The 15702-nt window shown below is 48.0% G+C and overlaps 3 protein-coding genes across 3 annotated transcripts; 1 reads left to right on the top strand and 2 right to left on the bottom strand.

Moving 5' to 3' along the window:
• On the top strand, positions 1 to 984 carry TSSK2 (testis specific serine kinase 2). The gene has a single exon (XM_065851917.2). It carries the CDS (start codon positions 1 to 3, stop codon positions 982 to 984), a length of 984 nt encoding a protein of 327 aa, XP_065707989.1.
• A 489-nt stretch (positions 985 to 1473) lies between these two features.
• On the bottom strand, positions 1474 to 10004 carry ESS2 (ess-2 splicing factor homolog). Its single transcript, XM_065851916.2, has 10 exons — positions 9780 to 10004; positions 9308 to 9476; positions 8660 to 8755; positions 7874 to 8040; positions 5861 to 5978; positions 5004 to 5137; positions 4753 to 4855; positions 3853 to 3962; positions 2826 to 2941; positions 1474 to 2273 (listed from the first exon to the last, which is right to left on the bottom strand). The coding sequence occupies exons 1-10, from the start codon at positions 9933 to 9935 to the stop codon at positions 1988 to 1990; spliced, it is 1455 nt and encodes a 484-aa protein (XP_065707988.1). The 5' UTR covers positions 9936 to 10004; the 3' UTR covers positions 1474 to 1987.
• A 515-nt stretch (positions 10005 to 10519) lies between these two features.
• GSC2 (goosecoid homeobox 2) lies at positions 10520 to 12811 on the bottom strand. Its single transcript, XM_065851235.2, has 3 exons — positions 12416 to 12811; positions 11465 to 11712; positions 10520 to 10960 (listed from the first exon to the last, which is right to left on the bottom strand). Exons 1-3 carry the CDS (start codon positions 12714 to 12716, stop codon positions 10856 to 10858), a joined length of 654 nt encoding a protein of 217 aa, XP_065707307.1. The 5' UTR covers positions 12717 to 12811; the 3' UTR covers positions 10520 to 10855.
• Between the last annotated feature and the right edge of the window lie 2891 nt (positions 12812 to 15702).

The following is a 15702-nucleotide window of genomic DNA, read 5'->3' as shown; positions in this document are numbered from 1 at the left end:
ATGGATGATGTTGCGGTGCTTGGAAAGAAAGGCTACACCCTGAAGAAGGAGGTGGGAGAAGGCTCCTACGGCAAAGTGAAATGCGCCTACTGTGACCGGCTGAAATGCGAGGTGGCCATCAAGATAATAGACAAAAAGAAAACTCCACGGGACTTCCTAGAAAGGTTTCTCCCCAGGGAAATAGAAGCTTTGAAACGTTTGCGCCACCCCTCGATCATCAAAACCTATGAGATTTTTGAGACATCAGCCGGGAAAGTGTACATCGTGATGGAGCTGGGGAAAAAGGGAGACCTCCTGGATCACATCAAGCTCGAGGGGGCTATGAAAGAGGACATCGCTCGCATCAAGTTTCAGCAGTTGGCTTCTGCCATCAAGCACTGCCATGACTTGGACTTTGCTCACAGGGACCTGAAATGTGAGAACATCCTTCTCGATGAACACCTCAACATCAAGCTGTCGGACTTTGGCTTTTCCAAATACTTGTCTCGGGATGAAAATGGAAAACCTATCCTCAGCAAAACCTTCTGTGGGTCTGCTGCGTACGCAGCCCCCGAGGTACTACAGGGCATTCCTTGTGACCCTCGGATTTCTGATATATGGAGCCTGGGTGTCATCCTGTATACAATGGTCTATGCTTTAATGCCATTTGATGATTCCAACGTCAAGAAAATGATCAGTGTTCAGAAACAACGCAGGATTCCCTTCCCCAGCTCACACCACCTGACTGTAGAGTGCAAGGACCTTATTTACCAACTGCTCCAGCCCGATGTGTCTCTGAGGATGCACATTGATCAAGTTTTGAAACACTCATGGCTGCAGAATCCAAAATCCAAAATCTGCTCCCCTGTGCCAACTGCAAAAGAGGGTGAGTGTTCCCGAAAGCCACAAGAAGGAAAGCCTGAACACAAGCAGTCACCCAAATCTCATTCTGCAAAAGGGAAAATAGAGAAGGAAACGTATCCTCTCAAGGATGGTTGGTTTTAGCAATATCACAAAGTTGGTCTAACCTGTGAACTGCAGGTGCTCAATTTCAGCTTCTCTGGTTCCTTTCAGCAATAGTCCTTGTCTTTTGCTTGACAAAGTATAGTAACAGAAGACACAGTACATCTGCTGAGGTGAATAAACAGCTTAACACTATTATTCTCAAAAGACCTATCTCTGATACGGTTTGAGGGAATGAGAAGTTACTGTCAAAACACACTGGAAAGTTTCTTTCAGTGCTGCTGACACTTAACAGCTCTTATTCTCACGTTTCTCAAGTCCCTGACTACACCAGCTGCAGAATTCACATGTGTATCAACCACATTTTGGATTCAGAAAGTAAGCAGGCAGGTTATTAGAAAGTGTGAACTGATGTCTGAAACTGTATGCACAATGTTTTCATAATGTACCACCTCTCCTGACAGGCCGACTGTACATTCGAGAGCATCAGTTTAAACACTGAAATTAAAGAGAAGCCCTCTAAAATTCTGGGTCATGTCTCAATATATACATGTTTATATCCCCTCTTCTGCAAAGTACAAAACCAAATAAACTTGACAAGCTGGAATCAAGTCCAGTTCAACCTTTTAGGAAGGCTTAACACATTTTATAAATAGACATATCTGTGCAGAAATGTATTTAAATGCATAGCCATCTTAAAAAGGAAATATATCTTAAAAAAAAAAAAATTATCGCTGTTTTCCAAGAGTCCAGAATCTTCTCTGCCATTGCAGGAAGAACCTTTCGCTACAGCAGTCCTGTGCATCCCCCCACAAAGTTCAAAGGGAAGTAACACCACAGCAGGAGATACTCTGCTTCCAAAAAGCACACCACAGGCTATTTTAGCTTCACAGTCTGGAGTAGCGCTGGTCCCAGATCTTGTAACTGCTGGTTTCCATTCTGGCAGCCGTATCTAGACACCCCTTGCTACCAACAGCTCACAGTATCCCGCCCGCAGACAGTTGAGTGCAGCGAGTTCACTATCGCCTTGCTGGTGACTGAGTATTCAGAAGAAATCAGATGCCTTCCTTCTTTTAGGAAGCTGCAGTAAATTGTCTGTGATCGATGTAGTATCCTGAGAGACCGGTGTCTGAGACACTGTCCTAGATTGTGGGGTGCCTGTGGGTGTGTGAGGCCCACTTGCTGGGGTCTTGTAACCAGGAGTTCCCGTGTGAGCTGGGGAAGGAGTATAGCTGGCTCGCAGGGCTTTGTCAGTGTATTTACTTGCAGTCCTGTTTACCAGTCTTTGCAAAGCTGGTGACATTGCTGGGCTTAGTCCTTTTGGTGTGAGGCTGGAACAGAATGAACAGTTTTAAAAGATTTTACAGTAAAGATCTGTCATTTATCAGAAAGAGCATCAATACTTCTGCAAGTGAGCTCAGCATTTGCTCCCCCCACAGACCTTACCCACTGGCTGCAGAAGTCATTCTGCCTGGAGGGACATGCAGCCTGTCTCTCCAGAGAGAGAAGTGACAGAGAAACCTCCTGCATCTGTCCCAAGCCCGGGTGGCACCGCCTGCCTGTTTCTTTGAGCCTGTTCAGTCCTTCCCATGAAACAGCCAAGCAAGCTTTATCATGTCTCCTCTTTGCAAGGAGGCAGGACACTGATGCAGATGCATTGCTGGGTGGCTGTGGGGCAGAGCAGCCATGCTGACAAAAGGGAGTATCAGGGGCAGCCACCAGACACCTTCCCTCAGCAATTAAGGTTTTTCATTTCCAAGAACTCTGACTGTACCTCTTCCTGCTTCTAGTACTCTTATCATTCCTCCCTATCTACATATGTTGATTTAAATCTCATCAGAAAATACCCATCCCCAGTTGTGCTGTCAGAACAGAAGTCTCACCTGGCCAAGTTTTCTGTCACTTTTCGAAGAGCCTCCTGCTTCTTTGCTCGGTTTTTAGCTGCCACTTCATTGGCCATCTTGAGTCCTAACCTCTCACGGCGCCCAGGCTCCAGGATCTATAAATGCATCACACAGTTCTCTCACCAAGGCACTCATGAGTGCTGCATTAATGAGCCAAAGCACCTTCACAGCTGGATTCCAGCCCACAGGGTCCTAAACCAGGGAGAAGTGGGGTCAGCCCACAGCTCTCTGCTGCTACATAAAAGCCAGAGAGGACACAGAGATCTTCAACTTGACTTAGCGAGTAACAATAATGGTAAAACCAGTTCAGTGAAGGAAGCAGCCATTACTTCTGGCATTTCCTCCTGCTGTCTGTCCTAGACAAACAATGTCACCTGTGTCTTGCCCCGCCTGGCCTGTACCCAGCCAGCTCTCAGGCAAACACAGACATTGCCAAACAGCAGGAGAACCAGTCAAGGGCTTTGGAGTCTGACAAAACAGAGGCACATATAGCAAATTATACCCTTCTTAAACAAAGAGCCTGAGACAGCTCACATTCAATGACACCAGCAGGAGACAGGTAGCATGCAGGGTCAGGTGCCATTAACAAATCCAAAGAGCCTTTTCTACTCTCAAGTGATACACCTACCCCAGGCTGTGACAGCCAGAAGATCAAGACAGAGGGAAATCCTACAATTTCTACCCATTAAAATCAGAGAAATCAGGCATCTCTTCAGCTTTCTCTGAAAGCTCCTCTGTCTGGGCTCATCATCAAATACGGAGTCTCACTCTTCTGCCAACAGTGTGTGTTCCACCTCAGGTGTCTCCACCAAGTACCTTTCATGTGGAGCCACGTTCTCCTCCACCCTCCAAGCAGAATGCAGATTATTAGTCTCAAGGGCTGGGAACACAGCCCAGAGATGTGTCACACTCCCACAACAATGTTCATCTATTAGTTACTCACTTGCCTTTCCCTTAGTCCTTCCACCCCAAAAAGAATGACATGTTGACTCCTGACATGAAATACCTTGAAGGCTGGTCCAGGTGTTCTCTCCACATACGGCGTTTCTGACCCTTCTATACGCAAAGGAGTACTTTCAATTTCACCCCATGTCATAAAAGGAGACTCGTTCACACCTAAAACCAAATTTTAAAAGTCATGCTCATGTAAGACATTTGAATATTCATTCACCACAAAAAAAAATCCAGAGAAGCAAATTATGAAATGCAGCAAATTCATCAGCACACAAAGAATCCCTCCACTGCAGAGGAAATTGCAGCCAATGTTAAATAGTAATATATGCTTCCCATTAAAAGGGCACAACCTTAAACTCACAGGATCCCCTGTGGCTGTGTCACCCTCTAGATTACAATACCCAAGCAGTGTCCTTTCCATGTGTTTATTTTTCCATTTGGCAAGCTTTTGCCTAGTGACACTTTCATTTTTTCCTCTATGGTACTGGTCTTCCCCTCTGTTACTGTATGAGAACTTCAACACACAGAACTATTTACAAGCAGGGAAATGGGCAGAGGACTTAAGATACATGTAATAGCCAAATGCACCCTCAGTTCATTGAGGGTACCAAACAGCAACTGCACCTTACCTAACAGCTACAACTGCAGAATAGATTCTAAGACCGCAATTCAGTCACTGGCTAGAAAAAGGTTTGGAAAAGGCATTTACAATGGAGAAAAGAGCTGTGCTCCAAATGCCACCTACAGGCTTTCTAGAGGAAAAGCCTCAGTGTGTTCACCTCTTAGCGTAGTAACTAAAGACACGGAAACATATTGGCTGGTGAAGAACATTTCAACTGGAAGAAAAATAAACAGTTTGTTCTAACTGAAAGTATCCTGCACAGTATCAAAGTAAGTGCAGTAGCAGCCCTCTTACATCAGGAAAAAAATAACAAGAAGAAAACCTTCTTACCAGGGGCAGGAGAGGGGGTAGCCACAAATCCATATCCATTCACTTTTGGAGACTCTTGGGGTATCAGTTCTTTCCCATCTGGTCCTACTTTGCCCTGTTTGTACTGAAATAAAAAGGACAATGCCATTCATGTGGAGACAGGTGTGAGTCAGCTGTATATAATAGCACACGCATGGTTCTCCTGGTTGATGAACAACACTGGAGGGCAGAGTCTAACAAGGGTTTAGTCAGAAGAAGTAAAATTATCCAACCTGAGCATTGAGGGCTGCAGCTTGTTGGAGCTGCGACTGGCTCACAGCTTGGCAAAAAGGGTCCTTCACAAAACGAGTGTTTCGATGGACAACTTCCCTGGGCTTCTTAAATACATCATCCTTGTCAGGTACACCTGGCAACACAAAATTTTTAAGAAAGGGCTCCAGTAACATCAGGCAGTGTGCACTATGACACCACACATTCCTACACAACACACAATCCATCAGCAATCACAGTGTCTATCTCTAGCAATTTAACCTAAATTTGCACTAGATACATGCTTTGTAACAACCGAAATCTATAAATCAAGATCAGATTTTAGATATACATATATAGATATATATATATAAGGAAACAGTGAACAAGACTTTTCTATACTTCACTGGTTTGTAGAAATTATCAAATGTAAATTTACAGCCAAAAAGAAAACTGCATTTACAAAGTGATGTCGTTTTCTACAGCAACCAAGGGACCAACGAGCCCAAGGAGCACTCTGAGCAGAAACAAAGAAATAATAAAGATGACAAGAAAGTGCTCATAAATAAGACAGACCAAACCAGAAAGAGCTTTGGGTCCTGAAAATAAGTACTTCTATCTAACATAAGACATGAGTCTCTCAATAACAAATAGAACAGAATCAAAGTTTGTAACCAGTGGCAAAGGTGCAAGGTCCAAAGCAAAAAAAGGAGAAAAAAGGAAGACAAGACCTTTTTAAACAACTTTACGTATCTGAGCTTCACAGTAGAAAAAGCACAGTACTACCAAGCTGCTTAGTCACCTACAGAAGTGCTGGAAGCCCCATTTGGAGTCATCCCCCCGAAACCAACGCCGCTCCTGAGCGACCCGTGCGCCTCACCTGTGGGATAATACATGAGGGTGTTTCGAGCCGTGTACTCCCAGGTCTCCAGCCCAGCTTTCACATTCTCCAGAGCCTGCTGCTCTGCTGAAGGAAGTGCCAAGTTCTCACTGCGTCGCTGAAAGGGCGATGGAAAAAATTTAAAAGAAGGGAAAAAAAAAGGTCTGAAACAGACTCCTGTGATCTTTTTATTTGGTATACCCAACTTGGGGAGCTCAATCACGAGCTCAACTACCTGCCCGAGCACGCTTTGCATCTGGCATGGCACAAGCACTCTCTCTGACCAGTGGCATTTGAGAAAGTATCCTGTCCCCAGGTGAGCTTGCAAACAACAACCCCCTATGACATTCTGGTATAAAATCAAGTGAGAACTAAAGAATTAACTTCTCAGAAACATTATGACTTTGTTTATTACATCTTGTGACAACACTTGTGATGGCTCCAACTTTTTCTGTTTTTTCTCTACTATTCAAAATTCAAACGAGGCATTCATGGCTAAACAAGGGAAGAGCAACATATGACACATATCATATAAAGGCAGTCTACAAGGTTTCTGCACGTAACCTTGGCAGAACATTTGTACCATCCTAGACTCATGCAAACTCTATCAGCTGAGGCAAGCAGTTAACAAAAGAACAGACACTCCTTAAAAATAATGGAGTTTTCAGACATTTCCACAGGCTGTACAGGTAGGGAAGCATTTGATGTATTCACATGATTACTTGCATGCTGTTACCAGCATAGGACTGTCACTAATATCAACAAGAAACTAACAGAATGCAGTCAGCCACTGGTAAATTACTCCATTTTAGAATCCTCACACTAATTAAACTAGACAATGACTGCCAGAAGCTACATATTAAAGGCTGATGTCTTTAGTAGGTGTCATCCATATACATTTAAATAGCAGTATTGTCACTGAACACATTAAATGAGGCATAGTGAAGCTGTCTGCTGCACAAACAGGCACACTGGGTAGGGAAGTGCAAGGTCTGAACAGAGTGCTGGCTGACGGGAAGGCACACAACATCAGCACTGGAACGGCACCGGCAATTTCATCTTGACCTGAAACAACCCCTGTGCTTTGGGAATGTTCTTCTGCTGCCTTTTAATTCTGCATGAAAGCATTCATGCAAAGAAGATGCGTAAGGAGCCACAAAGGGCATTTTTATTGTAACAGACTCCCAGGGTTTGTATTAGCTAGGATAAAAATGTAACACTCACAACAACAGCAGTAAACACTCATGTGTCAGTGCCAAACTTCGTTAAAAGGCACTGCAGCTCATGTCCAGCACTGACACATCTGGAAACAGTGCCTGCTGCTCACTGCTGTCGGAGAGAGGTCGACAGGGCAGCCCCAGAACAGTTCCTGCACCTCCTTCAGGGGTGGCTGAGGAAGACGGCACAGCCAGCCTTACTGTGTACAGTACCTCACTTCAGCTGAGTGGATTATTACTGATAATAAAAATAGAAGACTGAAGTAAAAAAGGCAATCTAACTGCAAATAATAAAAGGCTGACAGACAAACAACAGGAACTATTCTCAGCTGCTCTCCTTGATATTGCTCTCATGGAAGAGTGCCAAGAACTGCAATACTTGCACTTAGTGTAACACTTCACAGTCTTAAAGCTTAGGAAGAGATGGATCCCCAGTGACTATGTCAACACGGTTGTTGCATTACAGATGGGGAAAACACAGGACTGCAAAAGGAAGTGCTGAGCTGCCACAGGGTCAGGAAACTCAGGCTTAGCTCAGATTTAGATGCAAACACCGCATGCACCCACTATTCAAAATCAAGACCTTTCTATTTTTATTCAATAACATGAGTTATTCAACAACGTAACACAATAGTTCCATGCTCAGACCCAACAAATTCTCACCTGTGTTAATAGCAGAATTTAAAAACAAAAAGATAATACACTACTTAATCAAGCAAGAAAGAAATACAGTAAAACTGTGTTTCCCTGTGTGTCAGTTTGGGAGAGCAGAGACAGAGCTGACCCCCTTCCCTACCTGTGCGTACTCCTCCTCTGCACTGTACAGCCAGGCGTGCTTCACCTTCTCCTTCTCTTTGGCCACTTCCATGATCTGCTCAAACGAAGCGTTATCTTCACTCGTGTGTTTTGCCAAGAAGCTGTCCAGATTGGGGAGCGCATCTTTATCATCTTTTTCTGCATCTCCTAGCCAGTGGAGGGAAGAAGCCTGAGAATGGTCAATACTTCCTTCTCTATGAGGGAGCTGCACATAACTCTAAATCCCCTCTGACAGTGAGCCTTCCATGGACCCACTCACGATTAACAAAAAGCTTGGTGAAAAAAAAATACACACAGAGTGGTACAATAAAAAGTTCTTTTTTGGAAGACATATAATCAACTTTCACATAAAACCTTTTATGACGTTGATATCTATTTGTGTTAAAGGCAAACTGCACAAGTGGCAAGCTGCTAGGAGACATCTTTTATGTACTATATGAATAGCTCTGCCCCTACAATCTTTGCTTTCTTGTAGAATTAATTTCAAGTGACACAGGAAAAATATATTGCCTTCAAAGAGATAACTGAGTTAAAAATTTAAACAGCCATAAAGAGACTCATAAATGAAAATTCACACACATGATGTAAACCGTGATGTAGCCTTGATGTAGCATCAAGTTCAAGAGTGATCACTTTCATCTACTAGAAGGTTAAAGGAAACTGCTTAAACATCTACTAAATATCCCAAATCCTTACAGGGGACAGAGCTCACAAGAGTATTTTCCTGCTGCTGAAGAATTCAGCTAGAGAAACATCATTCTCCTACCTTCCTCTGCAGATTTGATGCCAGCTTTGGATTTATTCCCCGGTGGAAGACCACCCGGATGCACTTCTGGGGTTTCAAACGTGGCTGGAGTGACATCTGCGACAGAAAACAAACGAAAAAAAGAGGCTCACTTGGTCAGGTACCGAACAAGTCACAGAAAACATATCAAGAGAACAACTTAATTAAAAAACTATGACTGCAAAATCTTCAGTTCTGTTTCCGCCTGCTGAGAAAAATTCACAGGATAGCCACAGCCCAGTAGATTGGCCAGCCTGTCTACAGCTTTAACCAACAAAAAAATACTATAAGGATTCAAAACACAACTTAAGAGCTTCTGATAGTATAATATTGCACATTAGAGCGTGTAACATTCCCTAAAGAGCCAGAACTTGGCAAAAGATGCCAATAAGAAATGGTTATTCAATAGGTGTTTTCTCCAAAACTATTCCCTCAAGAAGGAATTAAACATCATCACAGAGAAATCCAGTACCAGCCATCAGATAGCAGCTACCGCCCAGTCTGGTACACTAATTCACATGCAATGCCAATTTAGATTCTTTAAGGTAAGAGCTGCCTGCAAAAAGTTAGATAAACCAGAGCCACAGTATTAGGTATAAACCCCTTACGTCCCAGTGAACCGGTTCTTACATGGTACAGGTGTGTCCCTCGACGATTTGCCCAAGGATGAGCCAAACTTGATAGCAATTTGTCTCATTTTCTCCAAGTCACCGTTTTCTTCAGCCTCCAGATATTCCTTCTGCGCCCGCAACTTCTCCACATCAGGAAAGAAGTCTCGCTGTATGATTTTCTCTAAGCCCTACAAACAGAAAGGCAACTGCAAGGCCGCGCTGGGACACCTCGGAGAGCTGGGTCAGCCCAGGGCCAGCGCACACAGCCCACGGGGCAGGGACGCGGGGCCCACGGGCGCCCCGAGCCGCGGCCGGGCCGGTGGCACCACAGTGACCACTGGCGACGCAGGAGGGGCCCCGGAACTGCCTCGTCCCCAGGCCCGAGCCGCGGTTCCGCCGGGCTGGGCCGGAAGCCGCTTGGCCCAAGTGTCCGGAGAGCGGGGACTCCCGGCGCGGCCCGCCGGGCTCTGTGCCCCCCGCCCCCGGCCTACCTCGATGTAGGCCTCCTCATCCAGGATCTTCTTCGTGCGCCTCGGGGCCGGCGGAGTCGCCTCCTTCCCCGTGATCACGGCGGTGCCCGCGGCGGCAGCGGGGACCAGGGCGCCGGAGGATGCGGCCGGAGCCGCCGGAGTCGCCGCCGCCTCCATAGTGCCGGGGCCCGGGCGGCGGCCGAGAGCCCTGACCCTCTCCAGCCGCCGTCGCGAACCCGACGCGCCGTGACGTCAAGCCGGCGCGCCACGGGCAGCCCGAACGTCACGCACCCGCCGCCCCACCCCCCGGGAGAGACGCACGGAGCCGTGCGCGCGGCGGCAGCGCGCCCCCTGCCGGCCGGGAGGACCCGCGCGGTGCCGCTCCGTGACAGCGGCGCTAGCACGGGGTTCGGGAGCGGGGTGCGGCCGGGGGGCGGGCTCGGCATGGGGGCAGCCGCAGCGCGTTGGGCCTGTCCCCCAGCACCCCCGGGGCTCCCCGGGAACAGCCCGGTGGTTTTATTGCTCTCGCTGCGTTACAGAGCGCGGTTTGTGTTCGTCCCCGCTCGGGCTGGAGCTCTGCACAGCACAGCACGGAGCGGGGCTGCGGGGAGCGACCCCAGCGTGTTTGCCAGGAGCAAATTGCTCGGTCAGCGAACCGAACCCCAGAAACGACTCCAGATGCCACCGAGGTGCTGGAAATAGGAAACATTAATTTGCAGGGTATTTTGCAAATCTACAGTGGTAGAACAAGCACAGATGCCACCTGCACAGAGCACAGACAAGCAGGGGAGGCTCCCCGTGTCCCCAGGCACACACACGTATCCCCGCACAGCTCTGCCCCCGCGGGCTGTGGGCAGCGGGTTCTGCTGGAGCATCTGGGGGTCACGCACGGTGAGTTACTTGCCACGTGAACTGGGTTTGGAAGAGGAACTGGGACGTGAAAGCACCATGTCTGCTTTTACCTGTCCTCCTGCTCTGGGAATCACAGAGATTCCCTTTTGCATCATTAGTTCTTTGGGTTACCGCCCTGTGGAACCTGCCAGCTATGGGAGATGGATGCTCTTGGTGTTTGTCTGCTGAGATGCAGCTTGTGAGCACTAACAGCTCTCCTCGGGGGGCTTCTTGGTGCCTTGAAGGATCAGCGCTGAAGCAGATGCCCTCTTCTGGTGCCGCCACTTGGCCCGTCGATTTTTAAACCAAACCTAGAAAGTGCAAAACAAGAGAGGAACGACCCTGGTGTTTCATGTGTTACATGAAGGGGGCAGGCAGTTAAACTGATGGAGTGTAGAGCACAAGTTTTAGGATGCCGCAATACATTTCCTGATATAAAAGTGATACAATATATAATCAGTCCCTCCCTGGCGTCCTGCTCACAGACATGTAAAGGGCACAAGGGACCTGGGAAGCCCCAAATTCAAGCCACACAGATCACATAAATAAAGAATCTACTTGTGAGGCAGAATTGGGCGTGTCTGTGTGTTTATATAGGTGAATTGGGGAGAGATGGAGTGTGTGGGTTTACCGGACTGGATGCCAGAACAAAGCCCAGCAGAACTATTTTACACTGTTCCATTGCTTGCCAACCTAAACTGTGTTTTGTGAAATTCCCAATACTGTTTTTTTAAAATGAGGCCCTGGGTCTGCAGCTCCTGAAAAAGTCAGCGTAATGTCCCACTGTGTGTTCTTGAGAGGCTGCAGGATCTCACCTCCACCCTCTCCTCCTTCAGGTGGATGCGGTTCGCCAGGTGCTCACGGGTGATGACGTCCGGGTACTGGTTCTGATGGAAAAGCGTCTCCAGGGCCTGCAGCTGGTCCTCGGTGAAGATGGTGCGGTGCCGGCGTGTCCGGCGCTGGAGCTGGTGGAAAGTCTGCAGCTCACTCGGGTTCCCCTGGGGACTCTTGCAGACCCTGACGGCCGAGTGGAGGAGCCGCATGGGCCAGGGGAACCGGGCGTCTGCAAGGGGAGAGCGGCAGCGTTAGGGGTGAAACCCCGTCTTGCTCAAGGCAGTTCAGGCACGAGTTGCACGTGTGATCAGTGTGCAAGTCAGAGGAGGGCTTAGGGCATGTCTTTGGGAGGAGTGTGCAGGTGGCGAGCACTGGCTGGCTGTTCCTTGTTTATTTGATGGCTGCATGATGGCCAGCTCCAGAAAATAGCTGGAAACTCACAGCCTGGCAAGGAGCTCTGTTTCAGTCCTGACATGTGGGATTTCTGAACTTTCACAATGCTCTTGAACTATATTTTTAAGAGTTTGCTATTTTTGTTTGTTTGGTTTTCCCCTAAAGGACCAGCCAGGTTCCCCGGGGCTGTCAGGAAGCACAGGCACAGGTCTACACACAGGCAATGTGACTTTGGAGCCCCACGCTCCACAGAGAACTTCACCCCTGGAAGCACCATCCCCTCAAGTGTTTTACACTAAAACAATAGTATCCGGCAATAAATAACACCTGCTGCTTTTAAACCCCTGGTAGCATGGCAAGTAAGAGTCTTGAGAGCCACGCTGAAATCGGAGCTCAGCTCGCTGGAGCTGGGGTCTGAGGCCACCATGGCGGCAGGACTGGTGCTATATTGTCACTCAATGCCCAGGTTTTCCCCCTCACCAATGCTTGCACCAGCCCCTCCATGAGCCCCGAACTGTGAATCAAACCCAAACACTCACCCAGCCAACTCGGCAAGTCCTGCAGGGAACGGGCGCTTGTGTGGGAACAGCAGCAGCAGCTGCAGCCTGTCCCTTCCAGCTCCTCGTCCTCCTCCTCCTCCTGCAGGGAGCTGGCCGGGATGCTCTCCAGCTCACACAGCCCCTTGGGCGTGCAGTCCAAGATGCCCCGCAGGCACAGCGGGACCAGGACCTGGGGACTCGTCTCCGCTGGGCTGGAGAGGATGTCCTCGATGCTGAAGGAACATGGTTTCTTGAGGCCTCTCCTGCTGGTGTTGGCATCAGACACCGGCTCTGAAGACATCGTGTGCTGGCTGCGGGAATGGGCACCTCAGGCTGAGCAGGGTTAGCTCTGGAGTGAGGTCTCGCAAGGAAGAAGACAGCTTACGTAGCTTTTAAAATGAACCGACGAAGTCATCCAGGATCACTGCTTTGTCTTGGAGTTTCAAGTGACTGTCACTCGTGCAGCCGAGTTTTTATTTTATACATACATGCACTTTCTCTGCCTCTAACCTAGCTGCTTTATGACTGCAGCCACCCTAAACATATATATAGAGAGAGATATAATCCCTTTGGAAAGAAAACCGTAAACCCCTCTGTGAATAAAATAAATTCTAACTAATCTTGGCAGCTTTGTGAAGGGTTAGTGTGGATCTAAGATTTAGCTAATCCCACAAAAATGACTGGAGAAGGAAATCTGATTTCTCCATCTCGGGTGTAGGTTTGAGGTGGTTATGATCTCCATTGTGCTGCCGCCTCCGATCCAGGGAAGGGGGAGGATAGCTGTTCCCAGCCCGGAAATGGACCAGAGGATTAGCTCCTTAAAAGAAGCAAATTATCCCTTTCTCTGGCCAAATGAAAGCTTTCCCATCAAAAGAGAGCTGTCATATCATACAATATAAGAGAGGAGAGAGTTCAGCTTAATAAAAAATCATTTTTAATGATAGCATAGCCTCTGGCTGTGCCAGAACTCTCTGTGAAAGTTGATTTATTTCCTGCTGAAAGCAGAGAAATTGTGTTTTTTCTCCTTCCCCTTTCCCCACCTCCACTGCCCTAATCACAGTGATAATGCAGATGTTTTGCATGTATCCAGCATACTCTTTGCAAGGATTCAAAGTCCTTAATAAATTAGATTACCAGCAGCTCGTGGCAGTTCTGTGGCTTAGCTTAGTGGCATGCAGCCACCTCCTGTCCAGCTGAGCCGTATCCCTGCTTGCGTTGGGATGTGCAGGAGTGTTACCCCCTGCCCCACGTGCGGGCAGCTCAGGCAGGAGCTGGTCTGCGAGCCCAGAGCAGCCAGGATGGCTCCCTGGGGCAGCCAGGTGTCCCCAGAGCTTTGTCAGTCCAGTTCCCAACTTATGTCCAGCAAGAGAAACTGCATCCCAGAGCAGTGACTTGGGATGGGAGGGGATGCCTGGCAGCGACCCTCCTGAGATAAAACAGCAAGGCCTGGCAGGTGGGACAAGAGAGGACATCTTCTGTCTTGGGTCTATAAGTGAAATGAGTAGCTGGGATTAAAACAGAGCACAGCTCAGGTTGCTTAGGAAAGTGGAAACCCAAGTTTTCCGGTGGTTTAAGCCAAGGTGGGTATCGAGGCTTTGGGAGCTCATGCAGGGAATGCTCTCCTGCTTGGTGTTTCTTTGCAGGATGGAGAAGACACCAATCCCACTGTGGAACACCGAAGGGACACACAGGTGAGTGCTGTGGAACCGCTGCGTACCGAAGAGTGTCCTGGCCCCTCATGGCTTGATAGAGAACAGCCCAGCAATCCCGACAGCATCACACAGAGAGGGGAGCCCATCTCCAGGAGAGCCCCTCTCAGTCCCTTGTCTTTTCTCCTTTCTGCCTGCCCATGCTCATCCAGCTGCTCTCCCAAAGCCAAGAAGAGGTGTCCCGTAGCATCACTACCTCTGACCTTCAAACCTCTGTAAAATCTTACTTAAAACCAAACCACTATTTTTTTCTTTCATCCCTTTATTTGCCTCTCCTTCAGCTATGCTGATGGCATAACATAAATTATAACCATGTTCTATGAATCTTCACTTATTTGCTGTAGGTTTGAGAGGAAGATACCTTTGTAGTGACCCAGTCTGGACAGGTTCTCTGCTGCCTTGCCAAGGCGTCAGCGTTCCAGAGAGGCACTGGGGATGCACAAACACCAGGGATCATTGCAAACTGCTCCCAGCTTTTATTCACATACCCAAGTGCTGACATGGGAGATGGATGTGGGGCTGGATTTTGTGCTCCACACTGTGCCAGTTCAGAGGGACCACAGCGCAGGTGAGCTGGGACGTGGGGCGGGCAGGTGCAGGATCCAACCCTTTCCTCTTTCAGCTGTAATAATCATAGGACCGAAGCGGATTAATTCTCCTTCCCCATCCTTAACAAAGGACACCTTTCCCTGGCCTCCCCTGCTCGTCCCTGCCTTCCCACCGCACATGCACTTAGCCTATTAGGATCTCTGCTGATTGCTTTCTTTCATTCCTCCCGTACCTTTCACTTCAGAAAATGGACTGGTAATACTTCTTTTATCAAAGAATTATGGGATTTAGGACCCAGATCTTACAAAGAGACTTTTGATAGCTGCTGGTAATCAAATCCCAATCGGCAGACACTTCTCTGCACCCTGTTACCAGGGAGGAATAAAGGAAAGGGATTATTGATGTTCTGTTTACTGAGCCTCCAAGAGATAAGATCGCTGGGCTATTTCATATTAGAAAAGGAAAGGAAAATAAAACAAGAAAGAAAAAAAACACAGACAAGGGAGGACAATATAGATATAGATAAAAAGAAAAGAAACAGGCTCTTATCATTTTCTTATTGGTTAAGGAGATTCCAAAGCCATTATAGAGGATTAGCAAAAAGGTTAATCTGCTTTAGCCATTCGTTTCTCAAAAGTGAATTTATAGGGTTTGAAAATCCTTCCTATGCTGAAACCAGAAAAAATCCCCCCTCCCTCCGCTGCCCCTCCCTTCTGCAGGCAGATAAGGGGATGGGGATGTGAGCCTCAGGGACCCTAAATCACAGGAGCACCCTCCCTCACCTTGCCCCTGCCTGGCCGCTGGCACCCATGGAATCTCTGGTTTGGCACCATTTCCCCTGGTTCCTCATCACCCATGTGGAGTGGCCATGATGCTCAGGGAGCGGAGGAGAAGGTCCAAGGGATGTGACCATCCTCCTGCACTGCTCTGCCTTACCTGGGGTACATCCCGGGCTGTTTCACTGGTTGATATTGGCAGCAGACAGAGCAAACCTGGACTTGTGGTTGGATTTGGGCACCCGTGTTAATT

This window comes from Patagioenas fasciata, chromosome 17, assembly GCF_037038585.1.
Source record: "Patagioenas fasciata isolate bPatFas1 chromosome 17, bPatFas1.hap1, whole genome shotgun sequence".
In the NCBI taxonomy this organism is placed as follows: Eukaryota; Metazoa; Chordata; class Aves; order Columbiformes; family Columbidae; genus Patagioenas; species Patagioenas fasciata.
This window is presented reverse-complemented; position numbering and strand designations above follow the sequence as displayed.

Coding starts and splice junctions, on each gene's coding strand:
- ESS2 (XM_065851916.2), bottom strand. CDS start 9,935: ATGGAGGCGGCGGCGACTCCGGCGGCTCCGGCCGCATCCTCCGGCGCC. Junction 5,979..7,873: donor CAGAGGAGGAGTACGCACAG/GTAGGGAAGGGG, acceptor TCGCCCTTTCAG/CGACGCAGTGAGAACTTGGC. Junction 5,138..5,860: donor CCTCATGTATTATCCCACAG/GTGAGGCGCACG, acceptor TTGTGTTGCCAG/GTGTACCTGACAAGGATGAT.
- GSC2 (XM_065851235.2), bottom strand. CDS start 12,716: ATGTCTTCAGAGCCGGTGTCTGATGCCAACACCAGCAGGAGAGGCCTC. Junction 11,713..12,415: donor GGACTTGCCGAGTTGGCTGG/GTGAGTGTTTGG, acceptor CTCCCCTTGCAG/ACGCCCGGTTCCCCTGGCCC. Junction 10,961..11,464: donor TGAAGGAGGAGAGGGTGGAG/GTGAGATCCTGC, acceptor TGCACTTTCTAG/GTTTGGTTTAAAAATCGACG.
- TSSK2 (XM_065851917.2), top strand. CDS start 1: ATGGATGATGTTGCGGTGCTTGGAAAGAAAGGCTACACCCTGAAGAAG.